Source organism: Myotis lucifugus, unplaced genomic scaffold, assembly GCF_000147115.1.
Source record: "Myotis lucifugus unplaced genomic scaffold, Myoluc2.0 scaffold_614, whole genome shotgun sequence".
Lineage (NCBI taxonomy): Eukaryota > Metazoa > Chordata > Mammalia > Chiroptera > Vespertilionidae > Myotis > Myotis lucifugus.
In genome coordinates, this window is record NW_005871662.1 from 103,341 (window position 1) to 128,877 (window position 25,537).

Sequence of the window (25,537 nt, forward strand, 5' to 3'; positions counted from 1 at the left end):
AAGGCCTAAGGATGCTAAGTTGCCCTCAAAAACTTAACCACTCTTGATTATCACACAAAAACACTTATGTTAGCCATCTTTTCACAGATGCTGTGCAAAACAAGCTAAAAAAAATCCTCATTTCCTATTCTGCTGTTTACTCGCCATTCAGAATACCCTTGTGTAGAATAAACTTTTCCTTGAAAATCAGCTGCCTCTGTAATTGAAGTGAGGGTTCTGGCCACGAATCAGGCATTCCACCCAAGTGAGCTAACTGCCTCTGCAAGTCTCAGGTGCCCCTGGAGAGAAATTTTCTTTTAAAGTGACGGTGAGAACATTGTTTACTAAGTCAAGCGGTTTTGCTTCCCTTTGCAAAAGGTCGTGTCTGCGATGCAACTGCAGCTCATCTGCAAGAGCTCAGGCAGCTGGTGATGGTCCTGCAGTTCAGGCTTCCACTCAGGCCCCTGGTATGGTCCAGCCTGTAGGCTCAGCCCACTCCCCAACAGGCCCCCAAGGATTTCCTAAGTCCCAACAGGAATAAGAGGGGCTAGAATCCTGGCTCTGCTGACAGTTGACCCTTGAACAACACGGTTTTGAACTGTGCCAGTCCTCTTATATGTCGATTTTTTCCCCAATAAATATACAGTTGGCCCTCCAGATCCCTGGGTTTCACAGCCATGGATTCAGCCAACCGTGAATCAGAACAGTATTTTTGGCTTTGGCAGGTGTGGCTCAGTTGGTTGGAGCATCGTCTTGTACACCAAAAGGTGTTGGGTTCAATCCCCTGTTTACAATAAGTAAACAATGTGCATGCAGGAGGCAACTGATCGATGTTTCTCTCTCTCTCTCTCTCTCTCTCTCTCCCTCTCTCCCCCCCTCCCTCCCTCCCTCTCCCTCTCCCCTTCCCCCCCTTCTTCTCTGTAAAATCAATCTATAATAATAAAAGGGTAATATGCTAATTAGACTGGATGCCCTTCCGGACATCCTTCTGGACGAAGCTGGGGCCAGAGCGAAGCCCGGGTCCCGGGTGCTGGAGGGAAGCTGGTGCCGGCAGCCGGGGAAAGGAAGGCCTGCTCTTGCACAAATTTTCGTGCATCAGGCCTCTAGTTATATATAAGGGACTTGAGCATCTGCAGATTTTAGTATCCATGATGGGGGAGGGTCCTAGAACCACTGCTGCGTGGATACAGAGGATGGCTACGGAGAAGTTATATATGGATATTTTACTGTGGCCAGGGGTGGGGGTGTCAGTGCCCCTAATCCCCACATTGTTTAAGGGTCAACTGTATTGCATTCCAGTGGCCAAGCCAACTCAACATGCTTCTACATATATGTCCAGTATATGTCCAACGCATCAGATCATACTCAGAAACATTATAGGGAAAATCTGCTAAGAGATAGGCCAAGTGAAATTTGCCCTTCAGATATGTACATTGGTCTGTGCTTAAACCTGTGTTGTTTTCATCTGAGAATAAGGTCAGAAAATGCTCTCCTGTGTGTACCATTATACCATCTCTCACTATATGCTGAGTCTAGATGTCAGGCTGGAGAAAAGTTTTTCTACAATATCCTACAGAGTCTGGATAAAAAGGGTTAAGGAAATGATCAGGTTCTTTGAGTTCTTTGTTTACAAGAAATTTGCCTTCTGCTCTGTCCAGATCATTATACACAGTACAAAGTAGAATAACACTAGACCCTGTCCGCATGTCAGTCAGGGCATCAGGCTTTCCACTTGAAAAGGTGTGTTATCTGCTGCTTGAAAGCAAAGAATGGAGATTCCTGAGAGGAAGGAAAACGGAGCATTGGATGTGTAGGCTTGGTGTCCATGGAGCACGCGGGAGGCTGTTGTTAGGGTAACGGGAAATCAGGCACGAGGAAGAAAAGCAATAGTACAAATGAGAGGAGGCTCGGAAACGAGGTTGATCCTTTGCAGTCATGGGAACCAGGAATGTCCACAGTCCGACTTGTTAGACAAAGGTAAATGGATGAGAGAAATGGACATTGAGAATCTCAAACACAAGATACATACAGCTGTGAGCTTCGGAAGATCTGTTCTTTGGTAGAAAACAGTGGGCACTGTTTTGTTGCAACATGACTGTATACGCTAACTTTACCTAACATGGCATCTGGAGGTGTGGCTGCTGCTGAGGGAGAAGTCCAACTAGCTTTCCTTCTGAGCATGTTTAGAAGAGACTCGTGTGGAAAGAGATCAGCAAGTTGCTTCCCTGGAACTCAGTTAATTATTATTGAAGCTCCTAGCCGCCCCCCTTGCTTGCCAGGGAGCCGTAATACATGTTGACTTAAGAATGTCTAACCCTACAGAGAATTTTTGTAAGAATTTATTTGAGCCAAAACTGATGACAGTTGCTGGGAAGCAATATCTCAAATGCTCCAGAGAACGACAGTTTTGCAGTTTACTTTATGCATTTAGAATTAGAGGGAACATGAGGACTGTTACATGGAAGTGGGAGAAAGCAAGGCAGGGATTGGTACAGGATAGTTAACAAGATTATGTGCTTTCTTGAGGGTAGTTAAGGCTTATTTCAACGATATGTTAACCTAGATGCACAAAAACAATGACAGGGCTTGCCCAAGACAAACATAAACCTTTTGCTAAAAAAGTTACCTGCCTCAGGTGTGGCTACCCACCGTGACCTGCCCAGGTAGGAATTTATGGTCCGATCACCCTGTGAGGTTACTTTCCATCACTGGACTTGTCAGTTTTACCCCCTTTTTGTCCACATAACACTTTACACGGACTCTTCAAATCGAAGTTAAAAACTCTATTAAATATCAACCTGATTGTTGCCCTTAAGTTTGAACCTAAACACAAAAATATAGCATTTTATTTCAAGAGCTTTTAATGGAAAATAGGAATATTTCAGTATCAAGACAGAATAGAGAGATGCACTAAATAAATCAATGACAGTGGAGGCCCAGGAGCTGGAGCCTGGGCTGAGGTGGAGCTACAGTGTGAAGTGAGATGCTCGGACACAAGAAGGGAATCCACCAGAGACGAGAGTCCAGTAGCTGGAAAATGGAAAGCAGAGCTACAGTTTATAGGTTGCACAGGAAAGCAAGTCATAACCATCCCTTGTTTATTGGACAAAAATTATATTATCTTCATTGATTATTACATTTGCTAGACTTCGCTCTGCGGTGTTGGGGTGACTGTTGAGTGTATGTGGAGGCCATTAACCACAGGCGGGAATACGGAGTGGGCAGGTTTAAGGGACCTGGTTTTAGACCAGTAATTATTATTTTCTCTTTGTGGGGCATTATTCTACAGACCACACCCCTTAAAGTAGCCCCTCCCTGGAGGCCCTGGTTTTACACTTCTGTTTATTAATATGGGGGGGGGGGGAGAAACAGTGTTGGTAACCTTGACCTTGTTCTCTAAAATCATGGATTTTCAGGAACCTTGCCAGTTGAACTTAATTAGAATGGAATGATCTACTCTTGCCTGAAGGATCTCAGTCATGTCTGTACCTTTGACACAGAACCCAGGTTTCTACTTTCCAAGGAAACAGGACTTCAGGTCCCTTCTCAGATAGGCCGGATATAGAATCCCTTCATAAAGCCGGGCTTTGAGCCTATAAAAGAACTGCTCATTTAAATTTGACCTACACTGGCCCCACCCCCTCTCCCAGGGCTGGATCCTGGGTGTTGGAATCAGGAACCTCTGAAAGGCCTTTCTCAGGGCACGTTCACCCCTCCGTGAAGGGTCGATAGCCAGACGTACGTGGGGTGGGGGTGGACGTGACAAGTCAAGGAGGAGCACATAAGCGCCAGGATGCAAGAACTGTCCTAAAGGCCAACCTCACTTCTCACGGCCGCCTCCTAAGCTCACAGGGGAGGAGATGGGCGCCTGCGCCACATGGCTCGAGTCGTTAAGTCAGGAATCCCAGCTCCTCAGTTTGGACTCCAAGGCCTGTGCTCACTTCAAACGTGTCCCGCAAACGGGGCCACCGCCACCCACCACATCTTCAACCACTGACGGAAGCCCCGCTGGCTGTCCCCAGGGCACGCCTAAAAGCCTTTAGGACGGGAGACTAAACCACAGTCTAGGAGAAAAGGAGACCAAGCGGGCATTGAAATGCAACTTGTATGTGGACCAATCCCAAGATTGTTAAAAAGAGGAAGGACAGGTTTATGCAAAACACACTGAGCAGTGAGCACATAGGAAAAGCAGTAAAGAATTCTATTTACTATTTTATTTACTGTTTCCAACCTATTATTTTGAAGTAAGAATAATAAATTGAGTTTTAGAAATATTACATATTGAAAAACAATCTAATCATTATGGCATAAAAGTAACCACAAATGTAAAAGCTGCAGCCAATGGTAAGCCTGGCGGAGAGCTGGTGGCAGCATTATCGATTTTTGGCCTTTTGGCTAAGACCAAGTGTAGTGTCTGTTCTTATCAGTTTAATATCTGATATGTCCTCTATCTGAGGACAATGTGTTAAATGGATTTTTGGGGCATAGGAAATGGAATAGGAGCTTGCTTTGTCCACTCCAGCACTTCCAGGAACGGTGCACCCCCTTTAGGGGGGAGGGGATTTTGATGGTTCAAAGTAAGGTTCAATCTACACTACTAGAGTGGTCAACCTACACTGCTAGAATGGTGGAAAGCAAAGTCAAACCTAGTCCTAAAGGCCAAGGCCACTCTCGTTCTGCTCAACCAATCTGTGTTTTCTCTTTCTCTCCCTCCCTCTGAAACCAACAAGAAACATATCCTAGATGATTTCCAATCAAGGGCGGAGGGCCTTGTGGGAGGCAACCATCCCACGTGAGACCAGTAATTCTTCGCCTTGGCTGCACATTAGAACGAAAGTTCCCGAGGCCCAGGCCACACCCCACATTAGTGAAGCCAGAGCTGTCAGGTGGCTCCAGTGTGCGGGGAAGGTTGAGAACCACTACCCGGACAGCTGGGTTTAAGGAATTGGTTGGATTTTCCTTAAATTTCTTCTTTAAGCACAGCGGGTATACAATATTATGTTAGTTTCAGGTGTGCACCATAGTGATTAGGCATTTATATAATTAACAAGTGATCACTCTAATAAGTCGAGTACTGATCTGACACCATACATAGTTACGAGAATGTTATGAACTATATTCCCTATGTTGTACTCTACATCCCATGACTATTTTTATAACTGCCAGTTTGTACTTCTTAATCCCTTCACCTTTCCAGGAATTCAGAATCTGTTGGATTCTGGGTAGAGCTCCTACATGCAGAAGGCAGTAGGAGGGTGTTAGGAATGACTTGTTAGGAATACATTTTCAGTGCTGATTTGAAAATTGTTTACTTTTTACAAATTGGAGTGGATTTGCAGTTATAATTGTAATAGTCCTCTTGTTGATTTATTCAACACATTGTACACCTAACCATGTAAAAGGTGTTTCAGGCACCAGGGATTCAGCACAAAACAAGTCATAACAGGAAAGGAAAATCCCTTTCCTGTTATAGTTTACATTCTAGAGGAGGAAACAGACAACAAATAAATATATACTATAAACCCTGGAAGGTATAGATACTTTGAAGAATTTTTGCACTGAATTTTTTTTTCTTTCATTAAGAAATTTGTAGGATTGCCCTAACCGGTTTGGCTCAGTGGATAGAGCGTCGGCCTATGGACTAAAGGATCCCAGGTTTGATTCTGGTCAAGGGCATGTACCTTGGTTGCAAGCACATCCCCAGTGGGGGGTGTGCAGGAGGCAGCTGGTAGATGTTTCTCTCTCATCGATGTTTCTAACTCTCTATCCCTCTCCCTTCCTCTCTGTAAAAAAATCAATAAAATATATTTTTAAAAGAAATGTGTAGGATATATTAAGGCTCACACTGATAAGGCTGAGCACCCTGTGGATGGCTTCAGAGGAACAGTTAGCCTAGTTTACCTTAAGTGGTTAGTGGTATTTGCATAGGGTCGAGTCAAAAAGGATGGCTGTAGAGGAAATGAGGGATCGGCTTGTGGTCAGCTTCCACTGCCTGGAAGAGCATCCTGGCCCCTGCCGTGGGCCTGCGAGGCTTGTGGATGTGTGAAGAAGCAGCCTCGGGCACTGATACTCGCTCCTGCATCCAGCTCCTGGGTACTCAGAGCTCCGAAGCCTGTCTGACCCCGGGGTGAGACTCCCCTGTAAGGACTCTAAGACCCATGCTGGGCTGGCCCTGTGCCAGCTAGGACCTGTGCCTTGGCACCTACCTCATCCATCTGCCTACCCTGGCTCCACACTCGGCTCCTGCCCAGCTGTGGTCAGCACTGACCAGTCTGTGGCTTTGTCCCACTGCCCCTGGGGATGATTCAGCCCACATGGCCCACCCAGGCCAGCCCTGCCTGAGGCTTCCAGCCGCAGCCCTGGGAGTCGGGGCTCATCAGGATTCCTGGTTTTGACCTCTGAGGGCTGTCCTTGCCCTTGTCCTAAACTCTCTCAACTCACACGCCGTCAGGTAAGCCGGACTGCTTAACCCTCGTGCTTTCATTTCCTCAGTACAGTGGGGCCTTGACTTACGAGTGTCCCGACTAACGAGTTTTTTGAGATACCAGCTGTCTCTCGGCTGATTTTTTGCATTGAGTTGACATAGTAATTTGAGTTAAGGAGCTCCTTAACGAGCTCGGTCTCGGACGAATTAAACTCGTAAGTCAAGGCCCCATTGTATACAGTACGAGTGTCTGCTTCATTGGAGTGACAATGCAGCGAACAGGCGCGGCTGATAGTGAGCCTCAGTGATCGTGGTTATTATGTATGTGTTGCAGCTTTGCTCTCGAGCCCAAACATCAGTGGTTTACATGCTTTTGTGGGGCTTCCGAGAGGCAGGAAGGGCAAATAAAGGTCGGCTGCCACTGCAGAGATGCTCCTCGCCAGAGGCCCTGCTTTTGCCAGGCCCGTCCCTGGGACCCCGGTGACAGGATCCCTGTCAGCTTTGCCTGGTGGCAGGAGAGAGGAGAGTCCATTAGGCGAAGAGGTCATCAGAGCCCGGCGGCGGCAGCAGGCACGTGCAGAATATTCATTTATTGCGAGAAGCCCTTGAGAGCCTTTAAAGCAGGAAAAAGCTGTGTGTGTGCAAAGAGGAACCTTCTTTGGGGAAAACTTGCCCTTTATTGCTTCTCGCTCTGCTCCCAGTCCCTTGGAATTTTAATTGTGCTGTCCTGTAAGCATGAAGTCATTAGGAGTCCAGGAGGCTTTGTTAGCAGGGCTTGTTTTCATTTAGTTCGTCTCTGTAAACTGCGAGCCCTGCTTGGCTCTTGGAGTGCAGAGCGGTAGGAGGCACAGTCCCTGCTGCGCCACAGGCAGGACCTGGGACCTGAAGGCTGAGAGCCGGGCAGCCCCTAGTGGTCACTCACGAGAAAGACTCCTGGGGCTCAGCACAAAGTCCTCACGGCTGAGATTTACTGCAGGGACATCGAGGGGAGAAGCAGCCGAATCTTCACAGAGACGGACTCAGGCTGGAGGAATCCACGCGCGGGCCTCCTCATGCTCTCTCCCTCACGAGTTTCTAGTTCTATTTAATTTTGATTAAATTTAGATATAAACAGCTGCATATGGCTAGAGGCTACCATATTGTGTAACATAGCATAGGACCTGGTGGACTGCGTATAGGGGGTGAGATGGTTGTGCAGGGCCATGGCAGAAAGAGCAAACTGAGTCCATGGGCACAGGGTATCAAGAGGAAGGAAAGACATGAAGAAAAGAGGAAAATTAAGAACGAGAGTCCTTTGTAGTCTCAGATGTACCCATTTGTGCACATCTGCAGGTAGATAATATTTAGAGCATGTAGCTATTTTCAAATTGGTTTATTTCTTTTTGACCAATATTGCATCTTATTGTCACCATCCTATATAATAAAACCCTAATATGCAAATCCAACAAACGGTGGAATGACTGGTGCTATGATGCGCACTGACCACCAGGGGGCAGATGCTCAACGCAGGAGCTTCCCCCTGGTGGTCAGTGAGCTCCCACAGGGGGAGCGCGCTCAGCCAGAAGCCGGCTCACGGCTGGTGAGCACAGCAGCGGTGGCGGGAGCCTCTCCGGCCTCTATGCGGCAGCGCTAAGGATGTCCGACTGCCAGCTTAGCGGGCTCCTTGAGGGCTCCCGGACTGTGAGATGGCGCAGGCCGGGCTGAGGGTGCCCCCCGCCCAAGTGCACGAATTTTGTGTACTGGGCCTCTAGTTTATATACTGTGAAAGACAATTGGAATGAGTACAGGCTTTGGAGAATTCAGACTTCAGTTGAAATCTCGTCTTGATACCTTACTAGCTATGTTACTGTAGTGTTGTTTTTTAAATAGTATCACCAATTTTCTATAGTAAGTGAGAATAAAAAAGAATTTGACATAGTGCAGTGAACATTGTTCCTATATTTTAAACTTTAAAAAATTAGAGATCTTAAATACTTTCAAAGTTTTAGTACCTAGGAAATCTTTATTTGCTTATGTTCCTTGATATTATTCCCAAGTTTTTCAGTTTTATACTTTAAAAGCCTAGAAAATATCTAGTAAAATGTCTGGCAGATTAAATATTTCTTTGGTTTTCTGGTTGGCTGAGTTTTTCTAGCTTCCACTCAGGAGAGAAGATTTTTCTGTTTCTCCTCTGTATATTTTGGTTTTTATAAGCTCTGCTCTCCCCATTAGGAATCTCTCAAACAGGAAGACTTTGCCTCATTGAGGCACAAAAACGCAGCAGAAATAGTAACAAGAACAAGTTACTAATTATCAATAATGTATCTCCTGGTGTCCCTGGAACACTTACGCAGTTACAACAGGCCAAATCTGCAGCAGAGTGTGTGTGTTGTATGACAGTCCAGGAAAAGGAATGAAATGAAGAAGAACAAGAATGTTCACATACTGAAACAGAACAAAAGACTGTCGGTGCAAGTGTGTGTGAGGGAGGGACAGGCCCAGGAAGGTCCCCTTCCCACTGAGAGCGTGGAACAGTCCCACTGGTCACGTGACGTGCTGCCTGAGAAAGTGCTGATGACTCTGATGTGCGGCACAGGTGCTGGCGATGCTGTTGTCCTGTTTAAAGCCTCGGTGTGTGTGTCATTTCCGGTAGGAGTTCCAGGGCCTAACTGAAAACTGTGGAGAGTCTTATGCATTGAGTTCCTAGAGAGAGTGGTGTTTGCTCATTCAAAAAGGTTTTACGTGCAATTAGAGCCTTGTAGTGAAAGAGTGAATTTTTGAGGTTATCTTTTTGCAGTCACTAGAATACTCATTAGGAAATGCTACTATTAGATTATGTTGGGTCTGATCTTTCATAAAAGACCCTTATTTTTCTATATTATTATTGCAAAGGCAGTGTTTTTACATGAGATCTTAGAAAGCAAGCACACTTCAGCCTTTGTTTAAATCTTTCCTGTTTCCAAAGTAAATAAATTGGAAAAATTAGATCAAGTTATCAATGATTTGTTCTTAAATGCTTTTTTTTTTTTTTTGCAATAGTGCTTGGGCATATATTTATCTGAGTACAGTTAAGTGAATTAAGTAGCGTTCTATACATTTGATGAAAGAGTTCTTAGCTAAGTTGGTTTTTTCCAGCCTTCATTCATGTATTGATCTGTTCATTCATGAACTGAGAGGTGTGGGTTACTCTGGGGAAGTGGCCAGGGACCCATCTGCAAGGGTGGGTGCACTGCCCACACCAGACAAAGGAGCTGCTCCGAGCACCGAGGGCAGCGCTGCTCTAACGTGGCTCCCGCCTTCCAGGGCATCGCGCTGTTTCCTGCGGAACCGAAGGCTGCTCGCTCTTCAGCTGGGAAGCTTAACACTGTGCACTTCTTGTCCCAGCTGGTGTAGGTCAGTGGTAGACCATCAGCCTACCCACCAAAGGTTCCCGGATTTGGTTCCCGGTCAAGGGCACTTGCCTGGATTGCAGGTTCATTCCCTGGCCCAGTCGGCATGCGTGGGAGGCAACCGAGGTATGTGCCCTGACTGGGAATCGAACCCACAACCTTTTTGGTGTACAGGATGGTGCGCCAATCAACTGAACCACCCAGCCAGGGTGAGAAACCCTCTCCACAATGCCTGCGCGCAGAAGATCCTCAGTCCCTGTGACACGTTAGGAGTTCATGAATGCTTATTGGAAGAATAAAAAGGAAGGAGGAAAGCTAGAAAGAACCTCTGGATTGTACTAGTGGTTATGAAGTGTTCTCTGGAGCCCTGAAGGGTCTCAGGGTTGGTGGGTAGGAGAGAGGCTAGGTAGGAGGGATTCCTACCCCTGCCTCCCTGCCTCCATCTCTGCTTCAACCAAAGTAGCTCTGTTTTTAAATTTTTCACATATTGGTGAACAGTGCAAGGTTTTGTTGAAAAGAAGGGAAAAGCTGATACTAAAAATAAATTTGAAAACCACAGCAATGCATTGCCTTCATGAAACCCCTGTATGCATTTCTGCTCTTCCTGCTTTTGAATGAAGTGGGAACTTAAAGAACTTGAGAAATAAAGCCAAGTGAGCTAAGTTGGAAAATGAATCCATGAGGAAATATTGGAGATTTCCTAATCTGTTGGGTAGCACCGTGTAGTAGGGCCTTGGGGCTACTTGCCAGTTGTAAGCACCTGGAAGGCTATCGTGGGAGAGATGCTAAGCAGTTGGCATCTGTCTCCACAGAGGACCCAGTGAGAAACTGGAGATTAAACTGAAGAAGCTGAAAGAATTCCTCTGAATTTACTGAGGAGAGGGCTCATATTTCCAAAACGGAGTCTTCAGAACATTCCCTTCCTGGGGGTCCGAGACTGCCTGCCTCCGAGCCCGCGGAGGCTGGACCCTCCGGGAAGTCCCCCAGCGTTGGCGTCACGGGAGAAGCGTGTGAACTAGAACCCTCATAAAAGCAAGTGCTTCTGAATGCAGGCGCTGTTAGACTTGTCACCTATTCGGGTTGTGGAATTCATCTCTAAGAACTTGCTCAATAATGTGAAATTAATGTAACTTCACGTAGTGTTCATGTATAGCACATCATAAAGACCACTAAGTGCAGAGCAGTTCTCTTATAACATTGCTTATTGAAGAGTGAGAATTTATCAGCTCTTTTTTTCTCAGATTCTCTAAGAGAAAAACTGACCTGTTGCCCTCATGTAGAGATGTGGATGTTTATAAAATTTCATGAATAAGCCTGACCGGTTTGCCTCAGTGGATAGAGCGTCGGCCTGCGGACTGAAGGGTCCCGGGTTCAATTCCAGTCAAGGGCATGTGCCTTGGTTGCGGGCACATCCCCAGTGGGGAGTGTGCAGGGGGCAGCTGATCGATGTTTCTCTCTCATCGATGTTTCTGGCTCTCTATTCTTCTCCCTTCCTCTCTGTAAAAAATCAATAAAATAAAATAAAATAATCTCATGAATAAATTTTACTGTCTTGGCCACAGTTTTTCCCCCACACCTTTGGGAAATAGTATTTTGTGTAGCTCTCATTGGCAAACATATTCAGTCAGCAGTTATCAAACTGCGTTTGTGCAGACTCCATTGCCTTACACAAGCGGGTTGTGGGTCAGATATCACGTGTATGGCTGGTACTTAAAGCACATAACGTCATAAGCCTCTGAAAGTCCTAGAGGATAGAAACCTGTGTGTGTTTAACGAATTATTTCCCAACAATATTGAACCATTCCTTCTGCAGAATAGCTGTTGCCAAATCAGGAAACATTGGATAGACATTGGCCTTCAAATAGTTTTAATGTGAACAGAGAGCATCATTTATTTATCGTTTACATTGGAGAAGCTAGCAAAACAGGAAATAATTATATATGTACCTAAAGCCCTTTGAAATGAAACACACAGACACACACACGCACACACACACACACCCAGACACACGCACACACACAGACACACACGCACACACAGACACACACATGCGCGCACACGCACGCCCACACAGACACACGCACACACACACACACCCAGACACACGCACACACACAGACACACACACGCACAGTTATGTTGAATGTCTCACAAATTGTGAAGAAGCTCAGGTGAAACCAGAAGCATGAAAGGATAGGAAATGTGAAGCTCAGGTCAGCACTGTGGGAACTGCCTGCGGGGGCCGCCTTTCGCCATCAAGGGGGATGGGGAGGAGGGGGAGGAGAGGGGGAGGGGGAGGGGGAGGAGGAGGGGGAGTTGTTGTTGTTCTTGGGTTTTGACAGGGCCAGCAGCTCTGTCCACCTGGAGTTTGCTTTATTTACCCTTTTGTTTTGGGACCACAGTTATGGGAGCAACACCTTTAGGGAGACGAGAGCCACAAGCAAGGAAGCAGCAGCACCTGTTAGGCAGTTTGTAGTGTCCGTTGCGTGTTGCTTGGCGAGAAAAATAGTGCTCTCCGCTAGACGCCCTTTTGGCCCTGCCTGTCGCTGTGAGCTGTTCTGGAAGCGTTTAGCGTCTCTCTGTAAACGCCCTTTTATTTGTTCTGGAGCATGCAGTCCCTTACATTTCTCTGTCTCTCTCTCCTACATTTCAGTGAGCGGTTTCTGGTGAGACTGAACAAGAATGGTGGGCCAAGGAACCCAGAGAAGATAGAACGAATGTGTGCCCTTTTTACAGTATGTGCAAATTCTCTTTCCCTTCTCTGCTGTTACTCCAACCAGGGGCCTGCTATGTGGATGTTGTCACCCTAGAAACAAGCATTTATTCTATTTCCCCACACACTGGGGAGAATAGGACTTCATTTATGTTTCTATCAGGTTTTAATGAAATATTTAAAGAAACTGAAATTAGTTTTTAATTGAATTTTTTACTAAAGAAGTGCCTTTACTGATGTAGATTTTATAAGCTATTTAATATAATAGACACTTAAAATCTGAGAACAGTCTTTCTTACTATTCTTATTCAAGGCCACTGGGAATTTCTCTCATGTGTAAATATAGTTTCTCAAAAGACATCTGTCAGATTTATAGCTTTGTTGTGTTTTCAGTGCGTGCATATAAAGAGAGACAGACTGAATAGTCCTCTTTCAGATACAAACGGGCTTTCCCTGCGAGCCCTGTACTTCAGGGCGCTTTCCATGTAGCCATGCTGTGCCTTGCGGTCTCTGAGCCCGCGAACTCCTAGCTCAGAGGCTCGGGGAGCTGCTTGGTGGACAGTGCTGGGCCTCACAGCGCCACACCGCCTGTGTACTGTTCAGGTTGGTTCTGAGCTACCCAGGCTTTTCACCCAGTTCACAAACGGGCCGCCCACTTTGATTCATTGTGTGCTGAAGAAGAGAACAAGGCTGTCGGAATTCTAAACCAGCTGCGACTCCTGTGGGTTCTGTGACCTGCTCCAGTGATACCGACACATCAGAACCCACTGGCACAGGGGTCTGCCTGCGGGGCGTGCTCGGTGGGCGGCGCCCAGCTGTCTCACAGCTCGCATTTCGCCTCTGACACACATGAGAGTGGGGTAGGCACGTGGCTTCTCTGAGGGAAAAGCTCACGTTACTGCAGAACCAGAAACCACCTTCTCTGGGAGGCAGTTATTGAAGTGCTCCAGACGCATGGAGATTTGTAAATCTGGCTCAGCTAAGTGATGTTTCGCCCACCTTGGAGCTCAGCATACAAAGCTTAGGTGATACTGCAGGGAGAGAGGGCAGGCGATGCTGACCCATGAAGACGGTTAGGGGAGTTGAGATCATTTTGTCTGAGAAGGCTGGTGCTCTCTCTTCCGCAGGAAAGGAGAAGGACAGGGAAAGAGTCCAAACGGCAGTGAATGGGCTTAGGTTAGAGGATGGGGGGGTGGGGCGGGGAGCTTCTGACATGAGCGCGCCTGAGCTCGGAGGTGGGGCTGCGGCACCGCCTGGAACAGCTGGGAGAGCTGAGGTGCCCCTCTGTCCAGAAGGTCTCCATCGTTTTAGGAGGTTTTTCTAGATCCTGGTTTTCTGATCTTTTTTTTTGTTTTGTTTTGTTAAAGCAGCAAAAGAAAGTGTTGATTCCTTGCTCTTTGGCATTGTGGGAGCAGAGCTATGTGCATGTGCTGTCCTTGAATAGGATGAGTGCAGTCCTTGTCTCTTGAAGAAATTAACTTAATTATGATGATATTTGAATATAATTACAGTGAATCAAAATTTTCATTTCACAGCATTTTAATGATCTATATGGGCCCAGAAGCCTCAGCTGTACCTCCAACTTGACAAATCAGAGGTGCACGTGGCACTCAGGATGTGTGTTCAGGCTGCCACGTGAGGAGGCCGGGCTGCTGCTAAAAATAGCATTTCTCTATTCCCTCTGAAGTGCAGCCCTGCGTTTCTTTTAAAAGATCCAAAAAGTGATTTGAGGAATTTTTTTCGAAGCACATAAGATTTTTGAACAAGGCTGTCATAGCCAGGAGTTTTGTGTTTTACTTTAAGCTATATGAAATAATAATTTGGTGGGACTGTCTTCTTGAGTTCCTCCTGTAGGCTAAAGGAGTTTTCCAGATTGGCAGATGTGCTACAGAGTCTCAGAGTAAATGCAAGGAAGTGCAACCACAGCTGTGGTTGATGCCGGCCTGTTAACTTGCCTTAGCGTCAGGGAAAGGGGGCCATGCACACTGAGTAGGTAGCAGGGTTACTCAAGCAGCCGTCAGAGCCACCTTACAGTCACGTTATCCACGGCACAGCCCTGTTCGCTGGAAAACCTGTCTTTTTCTGACTTTGTTAGATTTCAGAGCTTCCTGTGCAGGAACAATTTTGTCCAAGAAGGAGGTGTTTCGTGTTTGTGTGGGTGTCTAATACAGGAGGGTTTGCTGGCTTTCGTGGGAAGCTGTGGCTGTGTGTATGAGCGAGTGGGCATGTCTGTGCATTTACTCCTTACTTGACACCCAGCACCTCACACGTAGCGCCCGACAAATACTGAGACCGTAATAGTGATCCCTTACGTGACTAAATGAACATGTGCTTGCTTTTTGTTATATCTGAGTGACCAACTCAGACAATGAACTTGTACTGCTTTCCCTGCATTAGTTGGCATTATATTTGCTACATTCACTTATACTCTTGCACATTTCAAAATAGAATTTTAGGTAGTGGAATTAAGAATGAATTTGATTATGAGTATAATGATATTACATATTAAAACCTTGCCTCCTTTTCTGCAGCATAAGTATGAATAAATTGGCTTTGTTTTATATTTGTAAATCCCATGATCTCTACTGAAAAAGGCGCAGGGAAATGAGTTGGCTTCCCATATTTAAAATAGAATGTTAGCAACTGAATCTAAGACACTGAGCCCCGAGTCACTGCCCTAACTGGGCACTAGCTTCTAATGAGGTGGGGTTGGAGGGTATGGTCCAGTGACTAAATCTAAATTCAAACCTTGCTCATTGGCTGAATGGTGGTTGTGAGTATTTAATATGGATAGCCACACTTGGTACTTGGTTTTGAAGAGTTTACATTTAATAACTCTGTGGTAACTATGTTTAACTATGCATTTACTTTTATTTATTTTTATTTTTTTGGATTTTTTTCTTTATTGATTAAGGTATTACATATGTGACCTTATCCACCCTTCCCCCCCCCTACACCTATGCATTTACTTTTAATAAGATAGCTTTTATATTAAAATTTGGCATTGAAATTATGTGGGACTCACGAGTAATAATTTTACTCAAAATATTTCCTTGCGCCGATTATTATCATATATTGATTGACCTCAAATGAATACCATAAAGAGTTCTGGGTATCATGTACAACATGGTAAGAAAGAGCTCCTACTTGGAAAATACTATTCATTATATTTCAGGCTTCTTCCTTTTATTCAGTCAGAGCCGAGGGAGAGGTCCCTGGTCCTGTTGTGTACAGCCCATCTGGTTAGTTCTCTGGGTGTATTGGGTTGATAATTATAGGGTCATTTGATAGTTCAGACTAACATAATCCGGGCTATACAGAAGGAACCGTTTCCCTTTGGAATGTGTCAGCTATTTCTATATCCTTCAGTAATAGTCATGTTTCAGTCCCCTGAAACACATAAAAATGGTAATCTGTTTTTCATTTTTTATTTGTTATTTAGTTGCCATCTTAATAAGTGTCAAAATACAGTACTATTTTGAGGGTATAATTTTAAATCCATTTGTAAATTAAAGGAATTAGTGAAATGGAGCCTGAAACACCCATTTTAATACCAAAAGACAAGTAAAACTTTCATGTAAAAATATATATTTGTGATTCCAGAAATACCAGTTTATGTTAGACTGTGTTTTAGCCTCTATCATTGCAAGCATATTTTATTATCCCATCAAGAATTTGGCAAAATACGATAGCATTATGACTGTCTAGAATCAGAAAGTTCAGTTTCGCCATTACACATGCTTTTTCATGTTTCCCTTCCTTTCCTATGTTCAGAACCACTGTTCAGGGCAGAGCTGGGACTAGGGCCAGCGAGCAAAGCAGAGGGTTCTGAGAATGAGACCTCCTTCAGTTTTGAACCTTAGATGCCTTCTTTGCCTCACCCTAGTCCTGATCTGGCAACAGGGTGAAACTCATAGACACAAACTACAGTCTGGCGGTTACCAGAGGAAAGGGGTGGGGGTGGTGAAGGGTAAAGGGGGCCAGATAGATGGTGCTAGAGATGACATGACTGGGTGGTAGGCACACATGCAACATAAGATCATGTATCAGAGAAATGTGTGCCTGAAGCCTATATGACCCTATTAACCAATGCCACTTTAATACATTTAATTTAAAAACTGTTAATGCAGTCCTCATTTAAAAATAAATAAAAATAAAGCAAACATGGGGACTCTGGATCGCAAAGCTCATCCAAAATGATGGCTGCCACTTGGCTGTCCCTTTTCCCGCTTTATTGGAGAGACAAGCATCTGGGACCAATCACAAGATGAAAGGTTGGAAGGAAATGGAACTAAGGGACCTTTTCCTGGAAGGAAAAGGGAAATCAGGGGAGCCTGTCTCATAAGGACGGAGGTCACTCCATCAGTCATTCATTCTCCACAGCGGCTGGGAGGGAGCAGTGAGTTGATGACTTGGTGAAAGTCTGAAACGTTACTTCAAGTGCATTGTGTTAAATAAAGTATAAATGCCTATCCCTAAGTATTTTATTTCCAAATGTTTTCTAAACATAAATAATGTATGAAATTATTTTCATAACTCTAGTTCTTAAAGTTTCTGATTCTGAATCAGACTTGTTTACTTAATGAAGCCCTTAAATTTTTCCAGATGAAATTATTTTCAGCTTTATACTCAAGTACAAATGATATATATCTAAATTTAGAAGTGGAGATTAAATTATTGGGATTTCACTAAGATCAAATTAATCTTTTTCAAGGGAGCACACCTAGTGTGCAATAATAATCATGTGTGGACAGTGGAATAAATGTAAAGTAGTAAAGAATAAACTTTTAGAATTTCAGTCATTAGTGAGCTTTTTTGGTGTTTTCCCACTTTTGTGCATTGAACATTTCTTTTGTTACAAAATGTTATGTAGTATTAGGCAACATCATGAACTCTTGTAGATATTTGTTAGGTGTTTGACATAAGAGCTGGAAAAGTGTTATCAATAAAATAAACTTCCAAAAGTTTCTAAGATATGAGCCATTCATTGATGCAGGAATCGTATAAGCACTAAACTGCGATGAGCTTGACCCTCCCTTCCCCACCAATCACATGCGCTAAAAGTCATCAAAGTAAACCTTATGAGGTTCGAAATGAAATTTTAATTATTTTCTGTGTATTCGTTGCCTTAATTAACTTTTTTTTCTCTTTTCTTAGGATCTGAGCAGCAAAGATATGAAGAGAGATTTGTATATAGTTGCCCATGTGATACGAATAGGTACTGTTCACCTTATTCATTCCCGTGACTAAGACCAGGCCAACTTGGGATAAGTATCCGCTATGTCTGAGCTTTGTCTTCTCCCCGCCTCTTCCCTGTTATGTCAGGTCTCAGCCTGTATTGGAGCTCTGTCTTCAGCTCAGCTGCTATGGTAGCTGAGTTTGCTATAAATGAGTATATTTTTTCACATAAAATCTTTTTAAAATATGTTTTCATTGATTTTTTTTCAAGAGAGAGAGGAAGGGAGAGAAAGAGAAACATTGATCGGCTGCCTCCTGCATGCCCCTACTGGGGATTGAGCCGCAACCCGGGCATTGCCCTGACTGGTGGCCTCTCGGTGCTTGGGACGATGCTCAACCCTCCGAGCACACTGGCCAGGGCTCACTTACAAGTTTTTGTTCCCTATTAGTTTTGGACCCAAACCCTTTATTTCGAGTGGTCTGCTTGTAGGCATTCTCTTTACCAGAGTGCCCTGCCTCTGTGTCAGTCCTCTGCCACAGAGGTCTTAAAGCAGGTGGCCAAGGTTGCCAACTTAACAGGTGGTGAATGGCCTTTGCTGTGTTTTGTATCCAAAGTATAGATCTGCGCGATTTCCCACAAAATTAGAGTCACTATTCTTGTTGCAGCAGATGGATGGCATCTTACTTCTGTGCCACACAAGATGAAAAAAGTGATGTTTGCTACTATTCTGTGGTTGGTTTGCCTAGCCTTATTTCAAATATATGACATAATCGGGGCAGCTCTGACTAACCAAGTCTTCCTTCATAGGTTTGGATTTTGGCAAATTTTGTCAGAGGATGTGTTTGAATCCTTTGCCAACAAAACAGCCATTTTCTGTGGTTTTGTTTTGCTTCACTTGATAAAGCATTTGTTGAGGTTCTGGTATTACATTTGCAAGTCCTCTTGTCACTGTAGCTCAGCCCCCGTGAGCAGGAAAAGCAAGGTTTTACCCACTTTGTGAGGCAGTCTTGCTCCTGTGCTGGTTCAGGAGTGGCTTTGGCAGCTAAAATATGGAACTTCCTTAATAGGCCTAAATTTTAATCAATCAGCACATTGGTTTTTCCAAGAAGTTCATGAAACCTTGGTTTTATTGTCACGTGATTAATAAATGGCCCTTTGGTGTTGACGTGGGTAATAAGAATGGTTGGTTGAATGTGATGCAGGGGAAGAGCCTGGCCACAGGCCTGGTTAGCATCCCTCACATAACTGTCCCCGCGTCCTTATTTAGTTCTAAGTTAGTCTTCCAACTTGGAGCATCTCTAAGATGCCTGCAGCTCTGGCATCCCTGGCTGGCAGTCGGGCTGGAGAGCGGCTGGAGTTCTCAGTCTGACTGGGTTTTGTGCTGTGTGCTAGGCCGGATGCTCCTGAATGACTCGAAGAAGGGCCCTGCTCACCTGCACTACCGGCGACCGTACGGCTGTGCGGTCCTAAGCGTCCTGGACGTCCTACAGTCGCTCACAGAATTAAAGGAAGAAAAGGATTTTGTTCTTAAGGTTTACACGTGAGTAATGCATATCAGAAATATGAATGGTTTGTAACGTAAGACATCCCAGCATTGTCCTCAAGGGCAGCAGTTCTTAAGCTTTGTGGGGCATGGAATTATCAGGGCACATAGGGTAGAGAGCCCTTCGAAAGTCAGAGTTTTTGATCTAAGGTTTGGGATGGGGCTCCAGCAGCTGTATTTCTAATAAGCTTCCAGGTGATTCTGAAGCAGCTGAATTTGGAGCCTTTTTTCCTAACGTAAAAGTCTGGTGGTCCACATTTTCTCTTCTAGCCTGGATTAACCAGCCATCTATATATATAAAAGCTTAAGTGACTGTTACGACCGGTCGACCAGTCGCTATGACATGCACTGACCACCAGGGGGCAGACACTCGATGCAGGAGCTGCCCCCTGGTGGTCAGTGCACTCCTACAGTGGGAGCGCCACTCAGCCAGAAGCCGGGCTGACGGCTGGCGAGTGCAGCAGCGGCGGTGGGAGCCTCTCCTGCCGCCACAGCAATGCTACCTAGCAGCGGTGGCAGGCACAGCAGGCTGGCTCAGGCTCCTCCTCAGCTGCCTGCTGCTTCACACACTGCTACATCCCTCGAGGGATGTCAGACTGCCGGTTTAGGCCCAGCGGGGATCGAGCCTACACTGGCAGTTCGACATCCCCCGAGGGGTCCTGGGTCAGGCTGAGGGACCCCATTGGTGCACGAATCTGTGCACTGGGCCTCTAGTATTATATATTTACAGAAAGGCTAGTCATGCAGTTTTTCATGTGTTTTGGATATAAGAGAGTCTTCTGTGTCTAATGCTTGCCCACAGCTATGGCAATTGAGCTGGTTTCAAAGAAAGTGCATGAGTCAGGTTGCCCTGCTTTGAAAAAATGCCTGGTTTTCTGAGGAGCTGGGGTTTCACCCTCCACTCCCACCACCCCGGGTCTGTAAGCCCCACCCAGCAAGGCATGTGTTATTTTTCGTGTTCGTCAGCCCAGGGACCTGTCCTGGGAAGCAGTGCATCACATCCTGACTCTTGTTAACAAAAAGGGGAAACTAATGAAACACAGATTCCAGGCACATTGTCTGGCTCTGCTGCTAAGACTTAGGCATGAATAGCAATGCTGAAAGCATGGTGAGTTTTCAAAACAAGTATAACGCTGGGAGGATAGTTTTTGAAATCTGTCCTATTTTGATTTTAACCAAATATTGTTTTTCTACGTTAAATCTGTCAATCACCATGTTAATATAGCTTCACCGTAACATTGTATGGATATTTTTCTGTCCAATCTGTTCTGTCTGGTTTAGGCATGCAGTGAACTTAATCCACAATTATACTTAATTTTGGCCTTTATATAATGAGCCACATTTTAGTAATTAAACAAAGAGCCATACCTCCTTACTACCTGTTTCCCTTAGCTCCGGTCAGAGGCACGATTTGATGAGATGAGGCTCTTCTTTTGGAATAGTAACTGACAAAGGGAATATTGATGGGTTTTTCTCTTCCTTTTATGTGCCCATCACAGACGTTCTCATATACCACATCTCTGCATTGATGGGGGCTGGGATCCGCTTTTTTTTTTTTTAATATATTTTTATTGATTTCAGAGAGGAAGTGAGAAGGTGAGAGAGAGAGAAACATCAGTGATGAGAGAGAGAAAATCATTGATCGGCTGCCTCCTGCACACTCCACACTGGGGATCGAGCCCGAAACCCGGGCATGTGCCCTGACTGGGATTCAAACTGTGACCAGGTCGACATTCAACCACTGAGCCATGCCGGCCGGGTGGGACCTGCTTCTTGATACGCCCTTTTCATTTCGAAAAGGACTAAAACCGAAATCCAAACTTACATCATCACCATCTTGCTTCACTCTGTCCAAGAGGTGTCTAGGCAGCACGGGAGGCTGGCATCTCCGCGCATGTATGAGCTGTTCTTGCTTCAGTGCCGATTCGCGTCGTGCACAGGGGCCTGCACGCATCCCTCTGGAAATCATGCTGTCAGGTGTAATTGAGCTCATCGCTTCCAAAACAGCAGCTTTCCGCGCCAGCCTGTCACTTTGCAAGGAAGTGGGTTCATATGTAGCTTTTGCTTAGCTGCTGCTTATGAGCTGTGTCTACTGGATCAGCTCTGGAAAACTAAAGAGCAGTGTGCTCATGGAGAAGGTAGTTTGAAGTGTTCTGAAGCACCGAGAGAGTTAAGATGGAGGATAACTTTTCCACTTGTAAATATTAGGAGACTTTCAAGCAGACCCCCAGCTGCACATTTGTGCAGTTGCGCTGACGTGCAGACCGAGGGTTCGTCTTTTAAGCACACGTCAGCACAGTGCAGCCAGCCCGCAGGCGAAGTGAGTTCCAGGGGACATGTTGGTTAGATTGAGTTGAAGCTTAAAGGGTTTGCTGACGGCTACAGTTATTAGTGCTTTAGCCTTGGCTAGGACAGGCTTTTGCATGGGTAAAAATCTCTTGTAGAATTTTAATCAATGAATTGGCAAAATATGTCAATTTTGACATTATCGTCATTTCTTTCCTTATTCAGAATCAGCCTCAAACAGAGATTTAATGTTTATTGCCATGGTCACTGCTCCGGCTTTATGGCTGTTGTTTAAGATCATGTGTGTAAGGGAAGGCACCACATCCTTTTAAGAAAATTTCAGCAAGAAGCCAAGGCATTAAAACTAGGTCACTTCTAATGAGCCAGAAACCTTAAAAACCACGCTGTGTTGTTTAGTCTGATAGAGATGTCAGATCTTTCCTCTGGGCCATAGGGACAAGGGTCACGAGCAGGCACAGGGCTTGTTGAAGTTGGAGCCTAGAACATAAAAGGAGAAGTGTGTCAAGGAACTAAAGCCAACACCATTTCTCATGCATCTTAAGATTGAGGGTAAATTATCAACATGAGTAATCATGCTCTAAATATTAATTTGATTGGATGACATAATCATGCCTGATTATAATCACAACTCTTTTGATTATGTAATAAATGCTTACATTTATAATTTTTCCTTACAAAACATCCTCATGATTGGATAAAAGGTGCTGATGACACCACATCCACTTAGTTTCAAACGATTTGAGGAGCTCCTCTCGGCATTCTGGAAAGGGAGGTGTCTGACAGGCCAGTGAGAGCATCACCTGGTCCAGAGGAGAGATGGTCATGGCTGAAGCACGACACGAAGAGGAGGGTCAGCTGTGACAGACTTTAAGGCAGCAAACTCTCCGGGCCAGGTGACAGCGGGAAGGGCCCTGCTTGGGTGAACCAGTGGGTTCCACTCAGTGAGAGGGAGTCTCTGGGAGCAGACGGGTGGCGGAGAGAGGACCAAAGCGCTCTCGGAGCCATGTGGGCCAGGAACTTAGGGATGAGTCTGGGCTGCAGACACTGCTTTGTGGTTTGGCACCTTCTGGGGTGGCTGAAACTATAGTAGTAGGTGGGATTGCCCAGGAAAGCTTGTAGAATAAGGAGGGAATGGGCTGAAGGCAGAGCTATAAAGGCCACCAATAGTTAAGGGACAAGCCGTCCATTGTCTGGCATCTGAATTGTATGTGTTGGGAGGAAGGGTACATGTGAGCAAAATAATACACAGTCACCGCTGATGTGGTCAGCAAAGCACTGGCTCGCCTCCAGGGCCAAGGCGCCAGTGAGGGTCTGTTTGGGAGGGAGGGAGTTAATTTTCAAGACTCTTTTGAAATGAGGGGGGGTGGGCAGTGCGTTATTTATGACAAACTAGTCAGAGTTCCGTTAAATTCCTCCTGATCTTGTGGACCTAGAAAGTGACAAGAGACTGACAGAAAGACAACTTTGAATCCACCAGCGGGCACTTCCCTGATGTGTTGACCGGTTGGAAGATGACTGTGCACGAAGGACAGGAGGGCTGCCCGTGCTGCTGCCAGCCTCTCGCTGGGCACTCCCCTGGGCACTCCCCGCTGAGTTGCTAGATCATAGCGGTCATTTGAAAGAACACTCTCCCGCCCTTTGTTTGAAGGATCCTGGGAGCAGGAAGTAACCTCCCGGAACTCCTGAGAACCTTGTCTTGACAGTTCTCTGCAGGCTTGTTTCTACTGACGGTACAGTCCGAAGAACCAGCGATTGAGCAGCACAGCTAAGCTAGTGACAACCTCCTCTAACTCAGCGTGGCCTCTGCACAAGCCCTTTCACTTAGGAAGCGGTTGGCCTTCACACTGCTTTGTACACGTGACATACTTACTGGGGTTTCTTCTTGGAAGTGGCTGGGCTGGACTCCACCCTCTGAGCAGCCATGGGAAGACCCTGTGGATTTTCCTTTGTCCCTGGGTCCTCCTTTCTGGGGTCAGTGGGTCCCTACCTCCCGCTCCAGCAGGGGCAGGGGTGGGGCCAGGACTGTGGGGACTGCCAGTGTCACATGGAATTGTCAAGGGATGACCCTGATCTGATTGCAGGTGTTTCATTGACGTGCTGCATTAGGGTGAGGAATTGCTCGTCTCTGCTCCTGCTGCACCGGGGTGGGGTGGCTGCAGCCCTTGAGCTGCCCTTTAGAGGGGAGACCCTGACCTGCCGTGCGTGAGTGGGGTGCAGTGTGGTCCTTCATGCTCCTTGGTCCCAATCCAGAAGCCCCTGGGAAGAGCACCATTCTCCCATAGTAGGCGTCTGCCTTCCCTGCTAAGCCCTCCTTCCCCTGCAGCAGAGGGTTTCACAGTGAGCCACGCCCACGACTCTCCCAAAGGCTTTTAAAGTGTTGGTCTGGCTGCAATAGAGCCACAAGCAGATCTCCACATCCCCTGTGCTCAGCAGGGTCTCCTCTTGGGGCAGCATGACAGCTGATTGACAGAATAAAGCCGGCGCCAGGCATGTCCGTGTGTTTCCTCCAGCAGGGACTTTCCTCTGAGCCCAGTTTTTGTTGATTGTTTGTTTTTGGTGTGTGTGTGTGTGTGTGTGTGTGTGTGTGTGTGTGTGTGTAAGAAACTAGAAAAGAAGAAAACTTGACAGGTGGGAGAGTGCTACTTCAGAAAAGAGGGTATTTTGCCTCTTGAACAATATTTTTAGAGATTTATTTTAGAATTTCCCAAGTGTGAATTGTCTGTGTGCCTCAGCAGAAAACGAGCCTGTCTAACTCAGTGAAACAGTTGCTTCTTTTGGAAAGTGAGCGTGAAGTACCCTTCACACTTTGTGTCACACGCAAGGCTGGGGCGTCAGAGCAGGTGTTTAAGACCCTTGAGAGCTCTAAGCCTGTCCTCCTGTTCCAGGTGCAACAACGAGGGGGAGTGGTCGCAGATCCACGAGAACATCATCCGCAAGTCCAGCGCCAAGTACTCCGCCCCCAGTGCCAGCCACGGTGACGTACTTCTCTGGCTGCAAATACAGCCTCGTGTTGTATTTGCAGTTGCTAATCTCTCACCTACTCGATTGTGCTGATCAGCGGCCACGAGTAAAGTTCAGTTCCCTGCAGACATTTCTTCTCCTCCCCAAGGACTCTATTTCTTTTTGTGATCATTTGAGACCTTTCTTAATTACAAACAACCGGTTCCATGTGCTCTGATAAGGAACGTGAGTTGCACTGTCAATCCCGAGTGAGCAGAAGTGTTGCAGGGTCTGTCACATGTGGAGTCTGTCTTTCCCTGAGCAGAGATGACACCCAGCCCCCCAAAGAGACAGAGGTTACTATCACTTCTCCTCTTCCTGTTTCGTGTGAGCCTCACCAACAAAGCCTGACACAATGAGAACCAGTGACTGTTCTGCCACCGTCAGTCATCCTGGAGCTAGAATAGATTCCAGCGGTCGCCAACCGGTGGGCCGCGGGCCACTGGCGGTCCGTGAGGTCCGAAAGGTTGGCGACCGCTGGAATAGAACATCTTTATTACCAGGCAGGTTTCATCTTAGCTCAACTTCTCCTTTTCCTTTTTCCTCCTTTTCTTTTAGAGCCCTATTTCTATAGTTTCTGTCTAAATTTTGGTGCAGTTCTGCACATTAGAATGGTTGTTTTATAAATCGAACATTAATTGCTTGATTAAATTAGAAGCACTACTTAAAAGCCTATGAACTTTTATATACCCTAAAGGTAGCTCTCAAATTTACGTGTAACCGTGTTTCTCTTGAGAGAAACATCGATGAGAGAGAAACATCGATCAGCTGCCTCCTGCACACCCCACACGGGATGTGCCCGCAATCAAGGTACATGCCCTTGACTGGAATCGAACCTGGGACCTTTCAGTCCGCAGGCCAACACTCTATCCACTGAGCCAAACCAGTCAGGGCAGCCTATGAACTTTTATATACCCCACAGGTAGCTCTCAAATTTACGTGTAGCCATGTTTCTCTTGACAGTTTTTAACCTCTCTAAGTTATTTCATAATCTCTTACATAACCTTATTTGTTTTAACTTTCA

At 45.8% G+C, this 25,537-nt stretch overlaps 1 protein-coding gene and 1 non-coding gene across 2 annotated transcripts in view; both read left to right on the forward strand.

Annotated features, from left to right (window-relative positions):
• The window catches only part of DOCK3 (dedicator of cytokinesis 3), a 141,363-nt gene that overhangs the window by 46,504 nt on the left and 69,322 nt on the right, over nucleotides 1–25,537 (forward strand). Inside the window, exons 9-12 of the mRNA XM_023745994.1 lie at nucleotides 12,425–12,506; nucleotides 17,642–17,702; nucleotides 19,056–19,203; nucleotides 24,399–24,487. Coding sequence (XP_023601762.1) covers nucleotides 12,425–12,506; nucleotides 17,642–17,702; nucleotides 19,056–19,203; nucleotides 24,399–24,487 — 380 coding nt within the window. The remainder of the gene's footprint in view (nucleotides 1–12,424; nucleotides 12,507–17,641; nucleotides 17,703–19,055; nucleotides 19,204–24,398; nucleotides 24,488–25,537) is intronic.
• On the forward strand, nucleotides 4,355–4,547 carry LOC111823683. The gene has a single exon (XR_002826756.1). It is a non-coding gene; the product is annotated as a U2 spliceosomal RNA (small nuclear RNA).